Below are 20168 nucleotides of genomic sequence, written 5' to 3'. Positions count from 1 at the left end.
GAATCACAGAATCGCCTAGGTTGGAAGAGACCTTTAAGATCATCTAGTCCAACCTTAAAAAAAAAACAAAACCAAAAAACCCACCACCAACACTAAACCATATTCCTGAGCACCATGTCAACTCATCTTTTGAATATCTCCAGGGATGGTGCCTCAATCACTTCCCTGGGCAGCCCATTCCAAGGCTTGATAACCCTTTCAGTGAAGAAATTGTTCCTAATATCCAACCTGAACCTCCCCTGGTGCAACAACAGAAGAGCTGGGGCTCTCACCAGCAATTAGCAATAATGCTGCACCTCCTCATCAGCTGCTGAGCTTTAGTCCTCCTCCTGCACGGCTGCAGCTCCAGGAGGGAAACTGCTGCTAACAGGGAGCGCTCACTCAACGAGTGCATGGTATATAGCTATTTTCTTCAGGAATTTAATCACTTGCCTGGTTTTCTTGGGTAATTTAATGCTTATCGCTCTTATTATTTACCTTGCCTCAAAGTAAAGGTGATACAGGAGCGAGCAGAGGTACAACTGCAGTTTTTCAAAAGGCAGGCAAAGAGGCAAAGGTGGAGGCCGGGTCTGTTAGCGCCAGAGGGCAGAGATGCACGGTGCCAGCGAGGCAGAAGAGCTGCCCCCCTCAGCCATGGACATCCATCCCCAGAAAATCCCTGGCTCGGCAGAAGCCGAGCCGAACCACTCTCTGGTTTTGAGGTTGGTGGTTTTTTTTCCCCTCTCTTCTCAGAAACACTTGCTTCTGTACAGAGATTTGGAGAACACAGAATGATACGGGGTTGGAAGGGACCTCTGGAGATCATCTAGTCCAACCCCCTGCCAAAGCACCTCCACTTTTTTTTTTAACAGATAGACCAGATCCGCGTGCACCATGTACAACACAGGCCAAACGCTAATTATTAAGTCAGGAAAACCAGTCAGTCTCAAAATTGTTAAACCTCCCGGTATATGAAACTCAGCTGACCTTGCCGGTGGTAATTCTGCTTATCTACAAGCACACAGCTTAATGCAGCGCGTGTGGGGGAACCCCCAAAAAACCCCACAGGCTGAATCTAGCCACGATGTTCGCACGGCTCCTTGTCTCAGACCACGCGGAGACTCCCATACAGCTTTGCGACAAACATTTAAGGAGCACCTCAGAGAAACTCCTGGCAATTTTTCAATAACCTCTCATTTCTAAACGAACGTTGAATTAGTGGTTCTCTGTTGCTGACAGTTTGGGAAACGCTCCAGGAGAACAGGACCCTCAAGACGACCCTTCGGCAGATCGCTCTCCGCAGGGAGGAGAGGAAGCCAGTGCCCACAAGCCCTGCAAAGCCTACAAGATCACAAAAAAAAAATAATAATGAAGCAGCTCTGTTACACAAAACACCTTAAAACATGAAGATGATAAAAAAATTATGAGAATACTTCATTTTAAAGATAATTCCAGATATGATTTTATTCCGAATTTTACAAATAACAAGCATTTTTCTATAAAAAAGGTCAGAACCAGTTCAGTTACAGCCAGGAATATTTACATTCTTAGAAGACAGTTCTCTATCTTTCCATCGACAAGGCTGTGGCCGTTACTAGTTTAAAGTACCCCCCGAGGCATTTGTACGTAAGGCGTTACGGTGCCCGTGCCGATCCCACGCTCTGAGAAAACCGCTCACAACTGCCAAGATTAAGGTTCTTATTCCACAAATACTGAAATACAAACTTCTCCGCGGAGACAGCCCCATCAGATTCCTCACGTGTGCTCTCGTGCACAGGCCCCTGGAGAGCGTTAAAAGAGAAGCCCCTCTGGGTGAGACTGAAACGGAGCAGAGTGTAAGGCAGAGATGGGTTACACCCACAATAATAACAACGATAATCTCAAATTCCAGCAGATCAGCAATACAGAGTTAGCATCATCCCATCTCAAACTGAAAGGCCTCTGAAAAGAGCAGTATTTTAAGAGCAGTAGTTTGGTGCACAGTGAAAATATCCAGGAACACCTCACAGGCAGCAGGCAGCTTTGCGTAGAAATATGAAGGTGTTGTGCAATTAAAAGGATATAATTAAGCATTCAAAATCCTTGCTTGACTTACTGCAGCCCAGGTCCCTGGGCAATGCACCACCTCCCCGTGCTTTCTGCTTCCAAACGGTAACCTGGAATCTGGGGAGGATGCGTTCACACCTCCTACCAAAACTAGCGTCACAAGTCACCCAAAGTTTCCCGTTTCTGAAGGCTGAAACACTAAGTGATGCTCAGCTGAGCGTTACGCTCAGCGCCAGGAGAGTCAAACGGAGAATCGAACCAATACGGTTCCGTGGGGCGCGAACATCACAAGAAACTGTGGTGCCTTTTGAGTCAACGGTATTTCCACCGGCAAGAAAAGAACCTGAAGTCACAGGACTACGCGACATGGCCAAGGTAATGAAAGGAGCCGGTCTGAGAGCTGGGAAGGAAGGGATCCCAGTTCCCAGCTCGAGGCCACAAGCTGCTCTCCTTGCTGAAGACGCTGCGCTGTGCATTGCTCTCTAGCAGCAGAGAATTTTGCCTAACCAGATAATTCTATTACCTGCTTTTGCTGCTGGAATACAGGTTATGGGCACCAAAACCACTCAGGATTTCCCAGGTTAGGGTTAGCCTGAACATCAAAGTCTATAAATCTTCCTCCACAGAACAAGGAGCTCACAGGTTTATCACAACTCTTTTTTCAAAGGCAAATTTTGTCCCTTTCTCCCTACGAAGTGTCACTTACTACTTCTTTGAGGATAACAGGAGCAAAAGCCCTGGTTTTGCCAGAGCGCAGCAGAGCAGGTTTTTCACCACGAGAAGGTCTCCCCTCAGCCTCCTTTTCTCCAGGCTGAACACCCCCAGCTCCCTCAGCCGCTCCTCACAAGACTTGTGCTCCAGACCCCTCACCAGCTCCGTTGCCCTTCTCTGGACACGCTCCAGCACCTCAATGTCTGTCTTATAGTGAGGGGCCCAAAACTGGACACAACCCTCGAGGTGGGACCTCCCCAGTGCCCAGTCCAGGGAGACCATCACTACCCTGGTCCTTTCATCTGCATCTTCTCTGCACAGATAGGATCACCTACCTATATTTAAAACATTCCTCCAATTTCTTTTGGAAATACCTATTAGCTGGATTCTGCCTACCCACTAGGACAAGCTCCTTGGTTTAGAGATAAACTTGCGAAGAGCAGGATAAAAAAAGTAAATAGCAAATAATCCAGGATGCTATATTAAATATAGGCTACAGACTCATACTTTTTTTTTTTTTTTTTTTTTAAAAGATGAGCAAGGGAAAAAAAAAAAAGTATTTTTTTGACACAAAGAGATTGCCGTTGTGTTTTGTAGTATTAGTCATAATCAAAAAATTCCCCAATTTGGCTGGATTAGAAAAAAAACGACAACAAACCACCAACAAAAAACCCCCACAAAAAACTTTAGTAAACATTAGAACATTTAAACATTCACGAACAAACATCTCACTGTCCAGGCACATACCTGGATAAAACACGGGATAAGAAATTACAGCTAAATCAGACGTTAAGAGGTCTCTGCACTTCAGGACAGGAATTTCCCCGCTAAACCATGTATCGGGCAAGCACGTATCTTACATTTCAGCATATTTTCTGAAAGAGTTTACAGGAAGAGACTTATGGGACAGGGTTGTTTACACTGGCAAACGGATTACAGGGAAGTTGCAGTTAAATGTGTTTTGTCTCAGATTCCTGTGGTTATCAGATAATTCTTCTGCAACACACAGAAAAAGAAGCTGCTCCTAAACGCTCCAGTTCCTAGAAATAAGGCTTACAAAGAAAAATGGCTGTACCAAGTTTTAGAATGTATTCTTAAGCTTGCAATGAATATTTAAAAAAAAAAAAAGGTGGGAAGGCTGACGGATCGTGTCATGCCCTTTGGGCGAGGGAGACGGGCTGTTACATGCGCTCTCCTGACAGGTATTTACTCGTGTCAAGGCTATTGTAAAACATGCAGCGAGGCTTGCAAAATCCAGATTCTCAATTTTTTGCACAAGCTTCAAATCCCACACCGCATTTGAAACCTGCCTGCCAACGCCCCGTCGACCTGTGGAACAGGAGTGACACCAAACCTGCCCAAAGGCTGGAATTTCTCTCCTCAGAAGAGCTGATGGGATGACAAAACTGTGTTTTTGGGTATCATTCTCTGAGCCAGTAACGCTGGATAACTTCCTGCTGCATCCAGAAATTAAAATACTAAACGAGTAGGTAAGAAATTTGGACTAGATGATCTCTATGGTCCCTTCCATCTCTAAAAAAAAATATTCAGTGAAACTGCAGGGAAAACGGAGCAAACCGTAAAGCTCAAGACACTGGTAGGAAGAGTTTAAAAAAACCAAATCACTTTAGTCTATACAGTTTTTTCTACTTTCTTGTTTTGTTTTTTTTTTTTGTTTTTAAGACAAGCAGCGTGGAGGGCACACACCAGCGCACCAGTCCCGCTACTGGAGCTGGTTCCCAAGGACAGGATCTGGGGGATTAGTTAGGGAAAGACTGGAATCAGCCGATGCCACCTATTTAAATACCGTCGGAAAAGGCAAAACTTCCACTCCCAGCTGCCGCAGCAGAGAGTAAGGCCCCTAAGCTTTGGCTACAAAGGTTTAGTTTCTGTTTATTAAGCTTCTACAAGACAGAACAAAACACAAACAGATGCCACCAGACAGAAACCTTTCACCACTCACATCTGTCAAAGTACAATCCCAATAGTACAAACGAGACTGGGTGTAGGTATACATTGTATATATTTAAAGAAACACAGGTAATGCCAAGGGTGCTTCCACGACCTGAGGAACAATTTCTTGGCAGATTGTCAAAAAGATTATTTTTTTTTTTCCCCCAACAATCTGAAAACAATTTACTGATTATATAAGTTAAGTGAAATAACAGACCTCATGGCAATCGTACAGTTGGCACTTGGGAATTGAGAACCAGTGGTCTGAAACATATTCTGAATTTTGTTCTCAGGACATTCCACCGTAAGGTCACCGCAGTAACAGAGATTAACACAAAAATTTATCCCTAAATACATTAATTGTGTGCGTGTGTATGTGCACATGTGTGAAAGCGCAGAACAAAGACCGGAGGATTGTTTCCGTCATCCAAATTGCACAGAAGACGTTAAAACGATTTAGACATATTTCCCCCACACATCAAAAGGGAAGAACCCCAAACGAACACCGCTCCCTCCGCACACAGATTAAACCTTTTGCATCAGTTAAAATAAATACGGTCCGGGGTCAGATGTAAACAGCTTCACCATACGGGTACGGTTGAAAACCAGCATTGGAATCAAGTGAGTTTTATAAGGAAAGCTTCAGTGCTACAAATCCTTTGTGCAAGACAACCCTACCTTGAGTTAAAACGTAACAAGTTAGAATTAATTCTCAAAATCTTTCTTTGCATCTTTCTGAATTCGGTACCAAATTCAGCACGTGCAAAGTCATTTGAGTAAGATCACAGGGAGGCACCTTCTCATAACCTTCACTATAATAAATAAGTTTCCTGTCCAGAGACAGAAGTCAAAGGAGTCAAAACCAATTAGCAGCTTTTTCTGGAATTTTTTTACTTGTTGATATCCGTTAGCTCTGGAGAAGGTTCACCGAGGAATCCAGGTACCCTGCCAGCCCTTGAACTCATTTTCAAGTATCTTTCAGCTGAACTATACATTTAAAGTTACAAAGGATTTATCAGATACTGTCCCATGGTACTACTGCATTAACACAACTGTGGCTGAAAAATCTCATTAAAGGCTATACAGTATTTATCTTCATATAAAAAGAGAATGTACGGAACAGTGTTTAAATTAATAAATAAGGTTAAAATTACAGGAAACAAAGTGTTGCCACTAGCCCTTTCTAGAATGAATTTTAGAAGTAAAGTCCATTTAACTTTCAGTCCACCAGGAAGTACACAGGAGTTCCATCAAAAAGCTGTGCTTTTAAAAATCTCTGGGTTTTCTTCTTCCTCCTTGGAAGCCCTGGTGCTACTAGATGCAGGCCTGTATTCTAATCTAGGAGAAAAAGAAAAAAAAAAAAAAAGAAAAGAAAAAAGAGAGAAAATAACTTAAAAAAAAAATAGATGAGAGAACAGAGTAAAAAAATCTTGGATATCTTGAGCCCTGTTTGACATTATAGAATCATAGAATGGTTTGGATTGGAAGAGACCTTAAAGCCCATCCAGTTCTAAGTCTTGCCCTGGGCAGGGACATCTCCCACCAGACCAGGTTGCTCAAAGCCCCGTCCAACCAGGTCTTGAACCCCTCCAGGGATGGGGCATAATGACATTACAGCTTCCTAATTTTAATATCCTGATGATTTCCATTGGACAGGTCCCTTTCTTACACCAGGTGTATGGTTATGTGCCATCTTCAGTCAGAGCTGGGGCAAAGGGTCAAATGCTCTCAATGCCTTTGAAGAGCTCAGCACTTCACCAGGACTTAGATGACTTTCAGAACCTAGAAAGATAGATTATAACCTACGGAGTGTCCCTATACTTTTATAAAGCAATACGCTTTTGCAAATGCATTCCTCGTATGTATTTCTATTCAGGCCTCAGAGTAAAATGTTAAATTTGGAGCTAAGATGTGCATACAAACACACGCACTTGGAAAGAGGGACCAAGATCCCAGCCAAGCTCTTATATTTTCAACAGAGCACCAACTACACTCCCCAAACCAGCCCCTTCATCTGCCAACACCTAGGAAAATCTATTCCTCTTCTCAGGGCAGAGAATATATGTGTAAAGATCAGAAGGTGACACTTACCCTTTCACCAACAGCATTTGCTCGATTGTGTCTGGAAGAGGCATACCGTAGCTTTCTGGCAGAAATAAAGTCAGAATTCCTGACAGCACAGTCAGGCTCCCCATCAGGATGTAAGGCAGGAATCGATCGTAGGCACCTAGCAGAACACAATACATAAAGCCAGCATCAGCTCTAAGTCTCTGATAATGTTTTCACCTTGGCACAGGGCTTTACCTGTGCAAGATTTATGCTTTCAGTAAAAAAACCAACGAACCCACCCCCTTCACAGTCTAGCACTCAAAGCGTGTTGTGATAAATGTGGTTTTAAGAACTCGAGCAACTGGAAAACAATAGCTTTTAGAGCTGTCCCCAAGGAGTCACTAAGATTGTGAGTCTTTAGAGCATCTCTTCAATAGGACACAAACCCCAGTTTCTCTACGTTAAGCCCATTCCTCAGAGACGTTGACACCCCACTGTCACCTGCACTTTCCACAAGACACCCGGAAACAGAGACCAGTAGAAAAGCCCAAGGACCCCCCAAGGCAGGACACTGCTCTGGGCAAAAGTCCTCACTTTCCAACCACCGGCATCCCCCCTGCACACACAGAGGCTCGTTAACTTACCGAGATAAACGAAGTAAGGCGAGAGGATGCTGCCCAGCCTAGAGGCCATGGAACTGGCTCCAACTCCCATGTTTCTCACCACAGTCGGGTAGAGCTCAGCCGTGTAAACATAAACAGTTGAAAAGGCAGACGTGATCCCAAATTTCCCCAACATCACCAGCATAATAGATAGCGTACGAAGATCTGAAATCAAAACACAGTAAGGACTTCAATAAAGCTCTGACAATTCATGGTATCTCTTAATTCCATTGTGTTCGTGTAACTCCTGCCTAATTAATTCCAGTATCTGGTGTCCTTTTCCCCTGTACACCTCTACAAGTGTGGGCAACATTTGAAATTTTGTTTCTTTTAAAATTACAAGGACCCAATGTTTTCATTTCCTCTTGAGGATGGGGCTTCCTGCAAGCAAAAAATAAGGAGAAGAGAGCAAGAACTGGAGAGGTCCTCTGGCATTTCAGAGGCCAGAACTCTGCTATGGCAAACAATGCCATATATCCCTTTTGATATAAGTGAACAAAATCAAACATTTGAAACAAGTACTTTTCGTTTCCTGCTCTGGTTTCTCATTAACATTCCTAGCTATAAGTCAATAATTTAATTATAGGAAGCTGGGTTGACTGTAACCGGGACAGGCAGATATGAAAATCAAAACAGATCGTACCAGCGCCAATTGACTCAAAGGACAGGAGGGGAAAAAAAAAAAAAAAAAGAGAAGGTACCACATGTACTACCTGCATAAAATAAGCATGGCAGTTCTCGTGCATTCTCTTTTATTCTTTGATTTGTAAATATGTGATAATCAACAACACCCCTCCATCATATTCATTATCAGTAATGAGTCCATAACCCTATTAATCTAACTGCCCTAAAGACACATATGGTTTGATATCCAATAAATGCTATTTTGTCCTCCTTTCCATGTGCAAAACATTATTTTAAGTATTTTATTATTTATTATTTTAACTATCAACACTAATTCAATACAAGCATCTTTGTTTATCAAAAATGCCTCCACAATGACTCCCTTAAATACAACTGTTTAAACAAGCCATAAAGAGAGAGTCATTGAGAGCTGTTTGGGAAGCGAGTCCTGCAGCCTCTTGGGAACCTCTGCTCATCAAATTCTGGTTGGTCTCAGGCTAGTTTTACGCTTGGACCTTGCCAGGGATGTAGGTTAAGGCAAAGCTGGATTACAGAGCTGATCCCAACAGACCGCAAAGCCAATGACCCACCTTTAAAAATATATTGAATTGACATGTTTATGTCAGCACTGAGAACCATGGAAGAGGGGCAAAGATAGGGAACAAATATCTGTATTTGGCCCCCTCGGGACACTTTTCCTCCCGTGGGACATGGCACTGCACTTCACCTATCGTACATATTTGAGATCAACTAACGATTCCATACGTGAAGGCACCAGCTGAATGAAGAGAAGAACACAGCCTCCCAAGAATAACGCAGCAGCCATTGAGTACCGTCGGGGGAGATTTCGAAGCAGCAGCCAGGAAATAATGTAGGCTGGAACTTCAATCACCGCCGAGAGGAAGCAGTTCAAATAGACGTCTCCGTGCAAGTTAGGTGTGTCAAGAGAAAGTCCAAAATAACCAACAGAGATTATCATCCTGAAAGAAGCAGAATAACAGGATCAGATGAATTTCTCTTCCTCCTGAGGTTACCACGAACCTCTTTTAGATCTCAAGCACAGAAATCACTACGTAAGGCCAATTCAGCGTATCAATTTGTTCACCTCTGAAGCATCTTAAGTGCTGACTTCAGAAAGAGCAAAATAACAATTACACAGTGCTGATACGTTTTATCTTTCTAGTTCCCCTTGAGTTCAAGGAATAAAATATATTAAAAAATAATCCTATTCAGCATTAATGTAATTAAGTAACTCCAGAACTGTTGCTCACCTTGGTGAGGCCCAGACCTATGAGCCCACCACTGCTGGATGGTCCTGCAGCTATAGAGGTCATACTTCTCTCCTGATGCCATCACATGACTTTATCACTGTCCATCCCACTCTCACTCAGACCTCACAAGGAAGCTTTGGGTTATTGGTCACTTTTAGACATGGCATTTGTCTCTGCGAGTCATGCTGCTGGAGAGGAGCTGACTATTTCTAATGCCTTTGTATTTCAGGTCAACCCTAGGAGGTAAGTGATGATGAATGGCAGTTCCTATTACTAGTAGAAGCCTTAGCCTGAAAGTTTGAACCACTGAATTTTACCACTGCTGAGGTCTACAGTAGCTTTTAATTATGTTTACAAGGGAGTTCTGAGTGGATAACGTTGTTTCTGGGTCATTACCCTCCATGCTCTGTGTATAAAGTCAGAGAGGAGGAGTATGGCATCCTGGCAGACCCAAACAATCTGGGATTTTCTCTGCTGTGCCCCAGGCTGGCTGGGCAGCATCCAAGTCACGTTTGCGTGGCTTGGTGCCCGGGTTGGTCAGTGCGATGGGACAGAGCTTGGTGGCCGGGAATGCTGCCACCTGAATTGTGCCGCTGCCAGATGAGAGCTGGCTTCCACATGATTGAGGGAAACACACAACTGGCCCTGGAGACAAATCCTGTCATATCTTGGGAGGTGCTGGGAAGAGAAGGTTATGCTTCTCCAATGAGTAACACGTGGTAAACAAAGGAACAACAGGCATTGGATCATAAAGTCATAGAACTGTCTGGGTTGGAAGGGACCTTTCAGATCATTGAGTCCAACCATCAACCCAACACTGACGAAAACCATCACTAAACCATCTCTCTAAGCACTATGCCTATGGACGAGGAGGTGTGAGATGCACCAGTGAGGCACAGAGCGCTCAGCACTTCATCTCCTCCAGCACCTGTGTCGTAACAAAACCTGGAGAAAAAAAAATCACTGCACTGCACAAAGCAGGTCACCCACCAAAGATTAGCTCTTCCTCCTCCTCACTTCACACGGGAAGAGCCTTTCATGGTCCAATTGCTTAAAATAACCTGCCTGGCGTACCTGGGAAGGTATGAAGTCATGTATTGGAGGGTGACCCCCCCCGCTGAGGTGTCTGCCCTGCCAGCTAAGGCTATTCTTCTCAGCAGGAGTGTCCTGGTGTTTTCCACGATGCAATACGCCCAGCCAGGTGCTCCCAGGAGTTATTTTTATATATACAATAAACTGCTTGCTGGAACTCACTTTCAGTAGCAGTTTGCCTTGGCTTATCACACTGGCAAACTTTGACACAGTTATACATTTTCTGGGAAAACTACTGGGGTATTTACACATCCCAGGGTGACAAGAAGCCAAACTTTCTCCTCCCCGATGCAAACCCAGCAAAGGGATTAGTTTAAAGGCCTGTTCCTTACTCAAAATTAACAAAACTCAGCAATATGTAAAGTTGATATACCCCTATCTGCAACCATCCTCTTCTACAGAGCTTCTTATATGAGATCTTTCAGTTCATAATGCAGAATATACCGTGGCTGTACTACAGGTTGGAAAACATTGCTGTGAATCAGCACAGGATGCTTTATAGTTTGGGAAATTAATTAAGAGGAGGTTAGACAACTGACACGCAAGGTAAAAATAGTAGAAAAATTGCCCAAATCAACTGAATACTTTCCTGCAAGAGGAGGTGAGATTGGGTAAGTCAGTTGCACATGTTTGACTCTTCCTCCCTATCATAAAACCTCATTTATCACGTGGTAAAAAGCCCTCCAGCATATGGAATGAATTACATACTGCCACATCACGCTGTTTCTCTCAGATCCTTTGTCTGATCAGAAACGCTGTTCCAACAGGTTCTGCATTTGATTTCTCCAACCATACATGCCAAATCGGCTGTGCCTAGAACTTGCTACTGATCTCCACGTAGATTAGAAGTAGGGCAGTCTCAATTCTCTAGCTAACTTCCAATTAAAGGTGAGAGTCAGCAATTGACTTGGAGGTAAGACAACAGTACATGGAAACTGTATTGACATTGAAAGAACCAGCATTACTTTTCTTTTTTTGAGCTGTTTACTGCTCGAGCTCCTTTCTCAGTGTGTTTGCAGCACTGTCTGGCTTAAACATTGACCAAGTCATCCTTTGAACCCAAAAGCCACATCAGCCTGTATGCACCGGCAGCTCAGTGGACTGAATTCCAAGCTTTGCCTCACCAAAGCACAGGAATGTTGTTCATTAAGGCAGCAAACAGACCTAGTTGGCTCCAAAGCACTTGAAGGACCTTCTTGGTGAGGACACTGTAGGTACACACCCTAATTAAACCCCAATTTTATACTTAGCTATAAATTACCCTCTCCATTTTCTCCTCTGAGCAATTACAGCTTCATTGAGGTTTCCAGTAAAAGAAAATGACAAGTGTATAATCAAATTGAGCATAAAGCACGGCTTTAGCTAGTGCAACACCAAGCTGTGAAGAGGGCAGGCAGACAGAATAGCTAGCAGGAAAAGCCTAGGGAAATCTCAGATTAGAACTTCACAGGCAGCTTTATCCCTTTAAGAGACAATACAAAAGATATGGGGAGGTTCTCTCCATAAGTCAGGCATCCATCCATGGCTGTGTTGGGACCCCTGGGCAGCATTCTCTAACTGGAGGACAGGGCATGACTCACTCCTCTTAAAAGACTTTGTTACAGTCAGATGAGGATTCCCCAAGGCCCAGCATCAGGCAGGATTCCCATGCATCACTGCCAGCTGAGCTGATCCCTGCCCAGCTCAGGCTATGTCTGACTGCTTCAGAAAGAAATAACAATCCAGATGTTCTTCTAGACTGTTACTAAAACGAAGAACCTACGTCACCAGAATGTGGCTGCTTCAGGCAGCAGGTTGTTGGGTTTTGAGCTGGTTTTGTCCATATCTCTTCAGAATGCCTTAGCGTTCAAAGAACAGGTGTTTTTTTGCTGCTTTTGTGCTTACATACTCCCGAACCGCTGTTGCTTACCAAATCACCACCGACATAATTGTGATAGTTAGGATATTCCGGGTTCTCATTAGATCCAAAATGGTGTACGTCTGTTGTTTCTGGGAATTCGTATCTTGCAGCTGCAAACAAACCAACCATGGGAACATTAACCTCCTGCAAGCAGAATTTGTGTGAAAATAAGCCCCCTCCAACTTATACACGAGTATTTTATATGCTGCAGAGCTGAAACAGGTGCCTCAGTTTTAACCAAAAATGTTTAAGTTGTGAGAGCCAACTACCCGTGAAAGTAGTTGCTCCTCCCTAATCTAAAGTCACTTAAAATTCAGGCTGAAATTTGTAAGCATTTTCTCTGCCTCAGGCTCCGCAAAGCAACTGCTTATTGTTACTTTTATACTTGAATTACAAAGTGACAGCGTTAATTCATTATTTATATGTTACTGCTGGCAGAGTTAGGTGCAGTTTTGAGCAGGGCACCCCGAGGATCCTGGAAGTCAAGACAGAAGACAAGAGAGCACCCAGGATGACGAGATATTTGAAAAACATGATCTGTAAACGTAGAGGGTTTATTTAGCCCAAGGACCAGAATGAGGGAGTCTTAAAAGGCCAAGAATGGCCTTCAAGGACCAGCAAAAAAAGTGATAAACTCTCCTCTATGTCCACTGCAGACAAAGCAAGAAATAATGAGATTAAACTGCAGCAGGACAGATTTAGTAAATGACTCCTCATGCTGGACCTAAGAGTAATGTATTTAAACTGAGACAAACTGGCTAACGAGCTGAAGAGTCCCCATTATCATCCAGCCTGGTTTTCAGATCATCTTCTAAGAATATAAACAAAAAGACAACAAACTTCTCCTTCCCCCATGAAACTTTCCAGCTCCTCAAAATAAAACCACGTCCACATAAACAATGTGAAGACATTCATCCATGAAGCTTGCAAACAAGTTTTGTGCTCCATAAGATTGTAGAAAAGGAAAGAATGTAAGCATATTTTTTTTTAAATTTAGGACTTTAATTTAGACCCCAACGAGAAATTACTAGGGAGATATTTTTAAAAATATGTAAAAGGTGATTTAAGAGGAGACGTTCCGTTATTAAAACTATCAACTCTGATCAAGCAACACTCAGAACTGAAGAACGACAGTTTTCTAGACATGTCATATTTTTGTTATTGCAAAAGACGGTATGTTTTCAGGATTTATCCCAGACTACTTATACATCAAGTTAATGCTATTTTGAACAGTCTTACAGTAAGAATATCAACAAGATTTTGATCTTGTAATCTTCCACAGAGATTCTTTTTTTTGTGTTATTTGAGGACTTCTCCTTCCTCAACCAGAAGAACCACCCTTGCCTGGCAGACCTTGATTATGTGCAAACACAATAAACTGTATACAAAGATTACCTCCCTCCCTTGATTTTTCAAGTCAGCATGACCTGAGAATGTAAAATTTGATTTTAACATGTTTAAAGACTGAATGCCTTTTGTTGGCACTGTGTACTCCTTCATGGCATGTGCAAATGGTTATCAATAAAAGTAAACTATGATTGTAGTTTCAAAACAGAGCAATTACTCACTACTTGTAACTTTTCTGAACTCTTTCCACCTTGTCTAATACACCATCCATTACTCTGTATTAGTTCAATTTACAGTACTTTTTTCCCTTAAAACATCAGGCTGGTCCAGCAGAAGTAGCTGGATGTATTGCAGGACACAACACACCAATAAAGAGACAAAAGCAAGCATTAGTTGAACTTAATTCCTCATCAATCTCCCTTGAGTAGTCAGTTAGTGATGTTTCTTTTGGCAAGTTAGTTGCTGGACACCGATTTGGGACCCTTAACTCTTGCCCCTCAACTCAAAATACATATTATCTCTTTAATATCTTGTAGACCGCATCTGAGCTAATGGGAACATGAAGTTTATGTAAATTCAGGTGAAATATTTTTCTGAATGATATCTTGTTCTTAAGACCTGGATAAAATAGCAGCCTGATGCTCGTGCAGGCCGAACATCAGTGTATTTGATTTTATAAATCTGCATTTTCTAGCAAATGCAAACAGTTCTTTCCATTTGATAGCTTCATCCTGCCTGAAGCTAAAGCTCCCAGCACAGAGACTGCAGGCAGCTCCACAGCTCCCAGCCCCTTCTCATAAATCACATGATCTTTCCTAAGCACTCTCCAGTTTTGCCACTATTTGTTGCCAAGAAACTAGCAAACAGGAAACAAAAAAAAAAAAAAAAAAAAAAGGAGAAAACCCAAACAAACCACAAAACAAAACCAGGAACATACAGTTGATGAGAAAAAAGGATCCTGCCTTTTAGGAGCTGGGTAAGTAGACAACAGAATCCTTACCAGGACAAGCTGGAACAAGAAGCTATGAGGAGTGCAGGGAGGGGAAAGCCATGATTTGAAATTAAACCTATTGCCCAAACATTTTTATCCCCCACATATGGGATAATTAAGCCAACCAGGCCCTATTTGTGCTCCACAGCTTGTCACCTGTTGGATCCTAACTGGTTTTGAAATCTCTGGAGGCTAAACATTGCAGGTGCTGCTCTCCAGCTGCATGGGTTCGAGGAACACTCACAAACACAAGCTTGGGGGGACTCCTCCATCCAGAACTCACCATCCAGCTGCAGGAGGGCCATGAGCCAGCTGGATTTCTGAGAACCTCTCTGCAGTGTAAACGTGCTTCCTTAAAACTCACGAGAGGCTGCAAACCTTCTGCTTTACAGCTCTCCAGAAAGCAGACAGGAGACCAGCGCGAACAGACCACTGACGAAGAAAAGTTTTGCACAAATTTTTTGGTCACACCGTTACTTTTACCTTAAAAAAGTAAAAAGATGGACAGGAGTTCGGCGTTTAACCAGTGCCTGCTCATCAAGCTCATTTTCCTTTCAGTGTCAGAATGTGAATCTGTTTCTGACGGTTGACATGCAAGGATTTATCCGTAAATAAGCACCGTGTGCTCCAGAAATCAGCATTTCCCCTTGTCCAGTGTTCCCCGGAGCAACATCCCTCCTCTTGCCCCTGCCTTCTGCAAGAAGATGCCAGACATGGCAAACAGACCAATATTTCATTCTAAGAACAGGAGATAGAGAATTCCAGGGACAGTGACCTTTAGCAGATGTTGGAGCCAGAGCTTATTTTCCCATCTCTTGCTGTGGTGCTGGCAATGGGTGAGTTTTCATGCCAACAGCATAATAAGGAAGAAGAAAAAAAGGAAAAAAAAAAACATGTTCTAATGAAAATCCAGGGCAAAAGCTCTCATAAGAAGGTCTGGGTTTTCCTGCATTCTCACTCAGTTCCAGCAAGACCAGGATGTCTGTCCTACTATCTAGAAATAAGTATGGACAAACAGCTTTGTTTGCACCTCAGGTAACTTCACCCCAAGCGATGCTGCTTCAATCCCAATAGCAAACACACAGTTTAATGGCTCACCATTTTCCTTAGTCTGACACAGAGGCCTTGTAAAGCCAGTGAATATAGTGAATATACAAAGCATTTTCATGTAAATGACAAGACAATGTCAACTGTCAAGCAGAACACAACTAGGCCACTTATCAGAGAGACTCCACAGATCTGCCTGGGGGTGCCCATTCTCCTGGATTATGCAAACAGTTTGTCTGTCTGCCATTTGGAGGTCAGGTTTGGGCGAGTGTGGAACTGCTTCTACGTCTTAAGGTCACCAAGAGCTCAGACAAATAGGGGGATACCTGGAGGAAACAAGAAAGCGTTGGAAGAAAGGGATGGGGAAGAAAAGATACCGCTTGCCACTGCCCCCGAGAGGAGCTCAAGTTTTGCTCTCCTTAACATGGAGCAGAAATTGGGAGTTGAGCATGGAATTGAACTAGAATGACATTCTTTACACTGCCAGTAGCCAGGATTAGTCCTGCATTAGACTTTTATAGAACTAATATAATTAGGCTGTGCAAGCATAAGATCTGTTCAGTGCAAGTATTTAAATCCCAAAGCAATAAGTACCTCCAATTTGTTACCTTCCCTCAAAACCTAGAGTTTAAAAGGAAAAAGGTGGCTGTAAACTGGATCACAAAGATGGTTGCATTAGAACACGTTAGCATTCCCATGGGAATGGAACAGCAAGGGCTTTGCAAATCTTCATGAATTGGGGAAAGAGTATTCTGCTTTTCAGGAAAAGGTGGACCTTTTGCCCATTTGAGAAGTACATAATACGCTGCAGGCATAACTCAATTCATAGTCTGGGAATTAATCATTTTACATGTCATGAATAGGTCCAGCAAACAATGGAATGACTCTTACCTCACTAGGGTCAAATATAACATCTGGGGCTGTAATGCCGTTAGTTTTTGCAGCCTTTCGGATGATGTCTTCCGCCTCTTGAAACCTTCCCTGGGAGATCAGCCACCGCGGAGATTCCGGAATGACCCTGAAAAAACAGAAGTTCAGAATAAGGAGGCTGCATTTCCCCAGCAAGCACTGCTGCAGGCACCAATACACACCGTTCCGGGCACGAGGAGCTCAAAACTTGCCATGTCTAACAGACATTAAAGCAATGACAACAAATCAGATTGACAAGAGCAGACTACCTGCTGAACAAGAACAGGCTAAAATGGGTTTGTGGATTTTAGAAATATTCAAGAGACAAGCAACGACTCAGACAAAAAGAGCAACTAAAACCTTCAAAGTGTGGGAAAACAGTTTAAATAAAGAAATTCAGAAATGCGAATACACAAGCAGCACCCTGTGCATTAAGAGGCATATCCTTAGAGAATAACACTTATAGAATCACTAACTGTACATACTGTCATATAAAGGCAATCAGAAAGTAGAATTCTCCAGAGTCATGCAACTTTGTAAGAAGCTGGATGGAATCACAAACATAAATGCTGGTTTAAGTGAAGAAACACCACCACCCTGTGGACTGTTTAAACTTTACATGCCACCTAAAAGTACTATGTCATTAACTATAGAAGAAAACACGGAAGTTCCCAAAACAACTGGTTACTTCTTCAGCTCTTACTTCAGGGCTCCTCTTAAACAGTTCAGGGATTTCAGTTGGTGCAGAAGGATGAGTTTTATTGACTTGATTTTTTTTCTTTGCATATGCATCACTTAATTTTACAGAAGCCTACAGAAAACGAAGAATAGGCTTTTCAGGCTGGAAAAAAAATAAATCTATGGACTTGCAGCTAACCGGTGGGAAGAGTAAAGGACACAACATCTATTCCTCACCTGCTGATGCCTGAATTTCCTTGGTAAAGGCCGGTTGGCTTGGAGCCTGGATCTTAAAAATCTGCAGACAGGACCTTCTGAAGACTAATTTTTTTTAAAAAATGAGTTATACTCACCACCAGAGCGGGATGCAGAGCAGCCCAGGTAACGTGAGCGCCAGCAGCAGCATGCGCCAGTCTCTGATGAAGTAAGCAAACAGCGGCAGCAACATGTAGCCAAACGCGTAAAATATGCAGACGCCCAGCGTGCAGAACAGCACACGGATTGATTTGCCAAGAATTTCTGTGCCTGTTCAAAACAACAGAGTGAAGGTTAGTATTTTAACTCAATAGCAACCCAGTAACATCAAAAAAACCCTCTAATGATTGGCTTTGAAATATGCTACACTGGGTAATTACATTATCTAGCACGTTCTGTCATCCAATTTTAGAGGCACCACATCTGCTTCATGCAGTGATCCTGCATCAACCCAGGCAAGTGTAAAAGGAAGAGAATCAGGCCATACAGTATTTCTGTAGCTCAAAGTAGCTAAAACTTCTATAATTCTATTTTTTTTTGGAATCTCCCGTTTTACCTGAGGAGCTAAAACTACCTAACAAAACACAAAACGTTCACCACACCTAACCTCAGCCTGATCTCCACAGGGTCCTCTCCAGCTCACAGAGAGAGACCGGCTTCTTTAAAGGATAATTCAGAGATGCCTAAATTAGGTTCCTAACCTCTATCACCTTCTAAAGGACGATTTTGCTATTAGCCAAAAATCTTGCCCTTTTTTTTGGTGTATACACATCACTAACAAGAGCCACCGATAGCGGAATTAGCGTGGAATTCCACTAACAGTGGAATTAATGCACTAACCCGAGCCAGCGCTTCCCTTTGAAATGCTTTGGGACCCACAAATCAAGAGATACTGTGAGAGATATAAACTTCCTTATTTCCACTGAAATGGAAGATGATGACAGAAGTCGCAGCAGGACGTCAGCTAAACACTGTTTTCACAGCTCAACTGCTCCTCTTTGGCCCCAAAAGAATTTCTTGCCAACGTTTGGTACTTGGGAGGCCACTGCAAATCACATTAATTAAAAAAAACCTCCAATTTAAAAAAAAATAATCTCAAATTCATAAGGTAATTCACATTCCCATCTGATCAAACATGGTCTCAGTTAAACTGAAAATATACCAAGCAGGAATCATTATGCCATTTAATTTTTTACTACAGGCTGTTTTAAGGAGACTTTATAACACTTGATTATTTTTTTTCTTTTACAAGTTTTTATATCAAATAGGCATTTAGGCCCCAAAATGGACAACACAAAAAGCCTGAAAATGTCTTAAACATCTTATGTTTCCATCTGGAAGACAAATTTTGTTTTCAATAATCAATTTCTGGGTTTGTTTTTTTTTTTTTTTCTTTTTTAGGATGGTAACCCACAGACTTAATTCAGATTGCACTTGTATCAACTGGAAGCTTCCGAGGAGAGCATGAGTTATCCATGCGTGGTGAGGACACACTCTTGACCGTTGCTTGGCAAAACAAATCAACCCTAAGCCAGTACTGAAAAGGAGCAGGAAAAGCATAAGACTAAAGACCGCATGGTGTGCCCAGCAGGACTTTCATACCGAGAACAAACGCTGCCACATAGTTGGAGATCTGTCCCATGCCCACCAGCAAAAAGAACACCGAAAACATCTCCCAGCTGGTGGAGAAGACCTGTATGAAACTGAAGCCAGTCTGCATCGCCAGAGTCGCAAACAGCACACTCTTCCTGCCAAACCTTCCGTGGACAGATTAAAAAAGAAAAAAAAAAATAAAAATTACAAAACAGCATGGATGAAACCTTCAGAAACAGAAAAGTAAGATTACTTGTATGTATACTTAGGGAGATACAAAACATCTGCAAAAAGCAGAGATTCAGGAAGCATAACACAGGCACAACTATTCTAAATACATTAAAAAAACCCACTGGCCAAGGGAAAATAATATTCCAAATGCTGCTAGCAAAGTTGCCTTTAAGTATGTGCTGGCACACTGTTCCTTCCTTACTGACAGGATGAGCAGGGAGACAAATCATCAGGAGCAAATTATTCAAAATGCAGGAGTATGAGATGCTCAGAGCTCATGACAGAGGTATGTTAAAAAACAGAAAAAGAAGGAAAACTTCTGAAAGAGAGGTAAAACTCAGGTTCGTAAGACGCTATTATCAGTAAGTGACCCCATGCTGCAATCTTCATTCCACTTGGTTAAATAAAGAATGAATTTAATGGATTCTAGCAATTCTAGTGATGAAGTATTAAAAAAAATAAAAGAAACTAAACTAATCCCAACTCATCAAACTGCTCCAGAAGCCAGCGCTGATGTCCTGGCCTGGGCAGCCCCACACCACAGGCAGACTTTGTGGCCCATGACAGGACACAGGCCCGTGACAGTTCTGAGCACAGGTTGTCACAACCCCACTCTCAAGTTAGGCTTGAGCAAGAGGTCTACAGTTGGGTGGCACAAGCCTTGAGGGGATCACAACACGTTAAGAACAGAACTTGAATCTGTGAAATATTTTGTCAATCTCACTGTTTTGCCTGGCTCAGGCTCGGTGGAGGACCTTCTGTAGCAGATGGCAGCAGTAAAGCACCATGCGTGGCCTTGCTGGAGCAGTGTCCTTCTGGGGCTGCTGGAT

At 42.7% G+C, this 20168-nt stretch overlaps 1 protein-coding gene across 2 annotated transcripts in view; it reads right to left on the bottom strand.

Annotated features, from left to right (window-relative positions):
* Positions 1-3264: 3264 nt before the first annotated feature.
* Positions 3265-20168, bottom strand: part of LOC141469797 (organic cation/carnitine transporter 2-like) — a 29218-nt gene continuing 12314 nt past the window's right edge. For both annotated transcript variants that reach the window (XM_074155514.1, XM_074155513.1), the window contains exons 3-10: positions 19117-19271; positions 17613-17784; positions 16564-16690; positions 12297-12397; positions 8790-9004; positions 7383-7565; positions 6781-6916; positions 3265-6027 (exon numbers count right to left, since the gene is read on the bottom strand). In XM_074155514.1, coding sequence (XP_074011615.1) covers positions 5940-6027; positions 6781-6916; positions 7383-7565; positions 8790-9004; positions 12297-12397; positions 16564-16690; positions 17613-17784; positions 19117-19271 — 1177 coding nt within the window. In that variant the 3' untranslated portion in view covers positions 3265-5939. The remainder of the gene's footprint in view (positions 6028-6780; positions 6917-7382; positions 7566-8789; positions 9005-12296; positions 12398-16563; positions 16691-17612; positions 17785-19116; positions 19272-20168) is intronic.

Source organism: Numenius arquata, chromosome 11 (assembly GCF_964106895.1).
Source record: "Numenius arquata chromosome 11, bNumArq3.hap1.1, whole genome shotgun sequence".
Lineage (NCBI taxonomy): Eukaryota > Metazoa > Chordata > Aves > Charadriiformes > Scolopacidae > Numenius > Numenius arquata.
The sequence above is the reverse complement of the archived record's forward strand: the minus strand, read 5'-3'. Positions and strand labels throughout refer to the sequence as shown.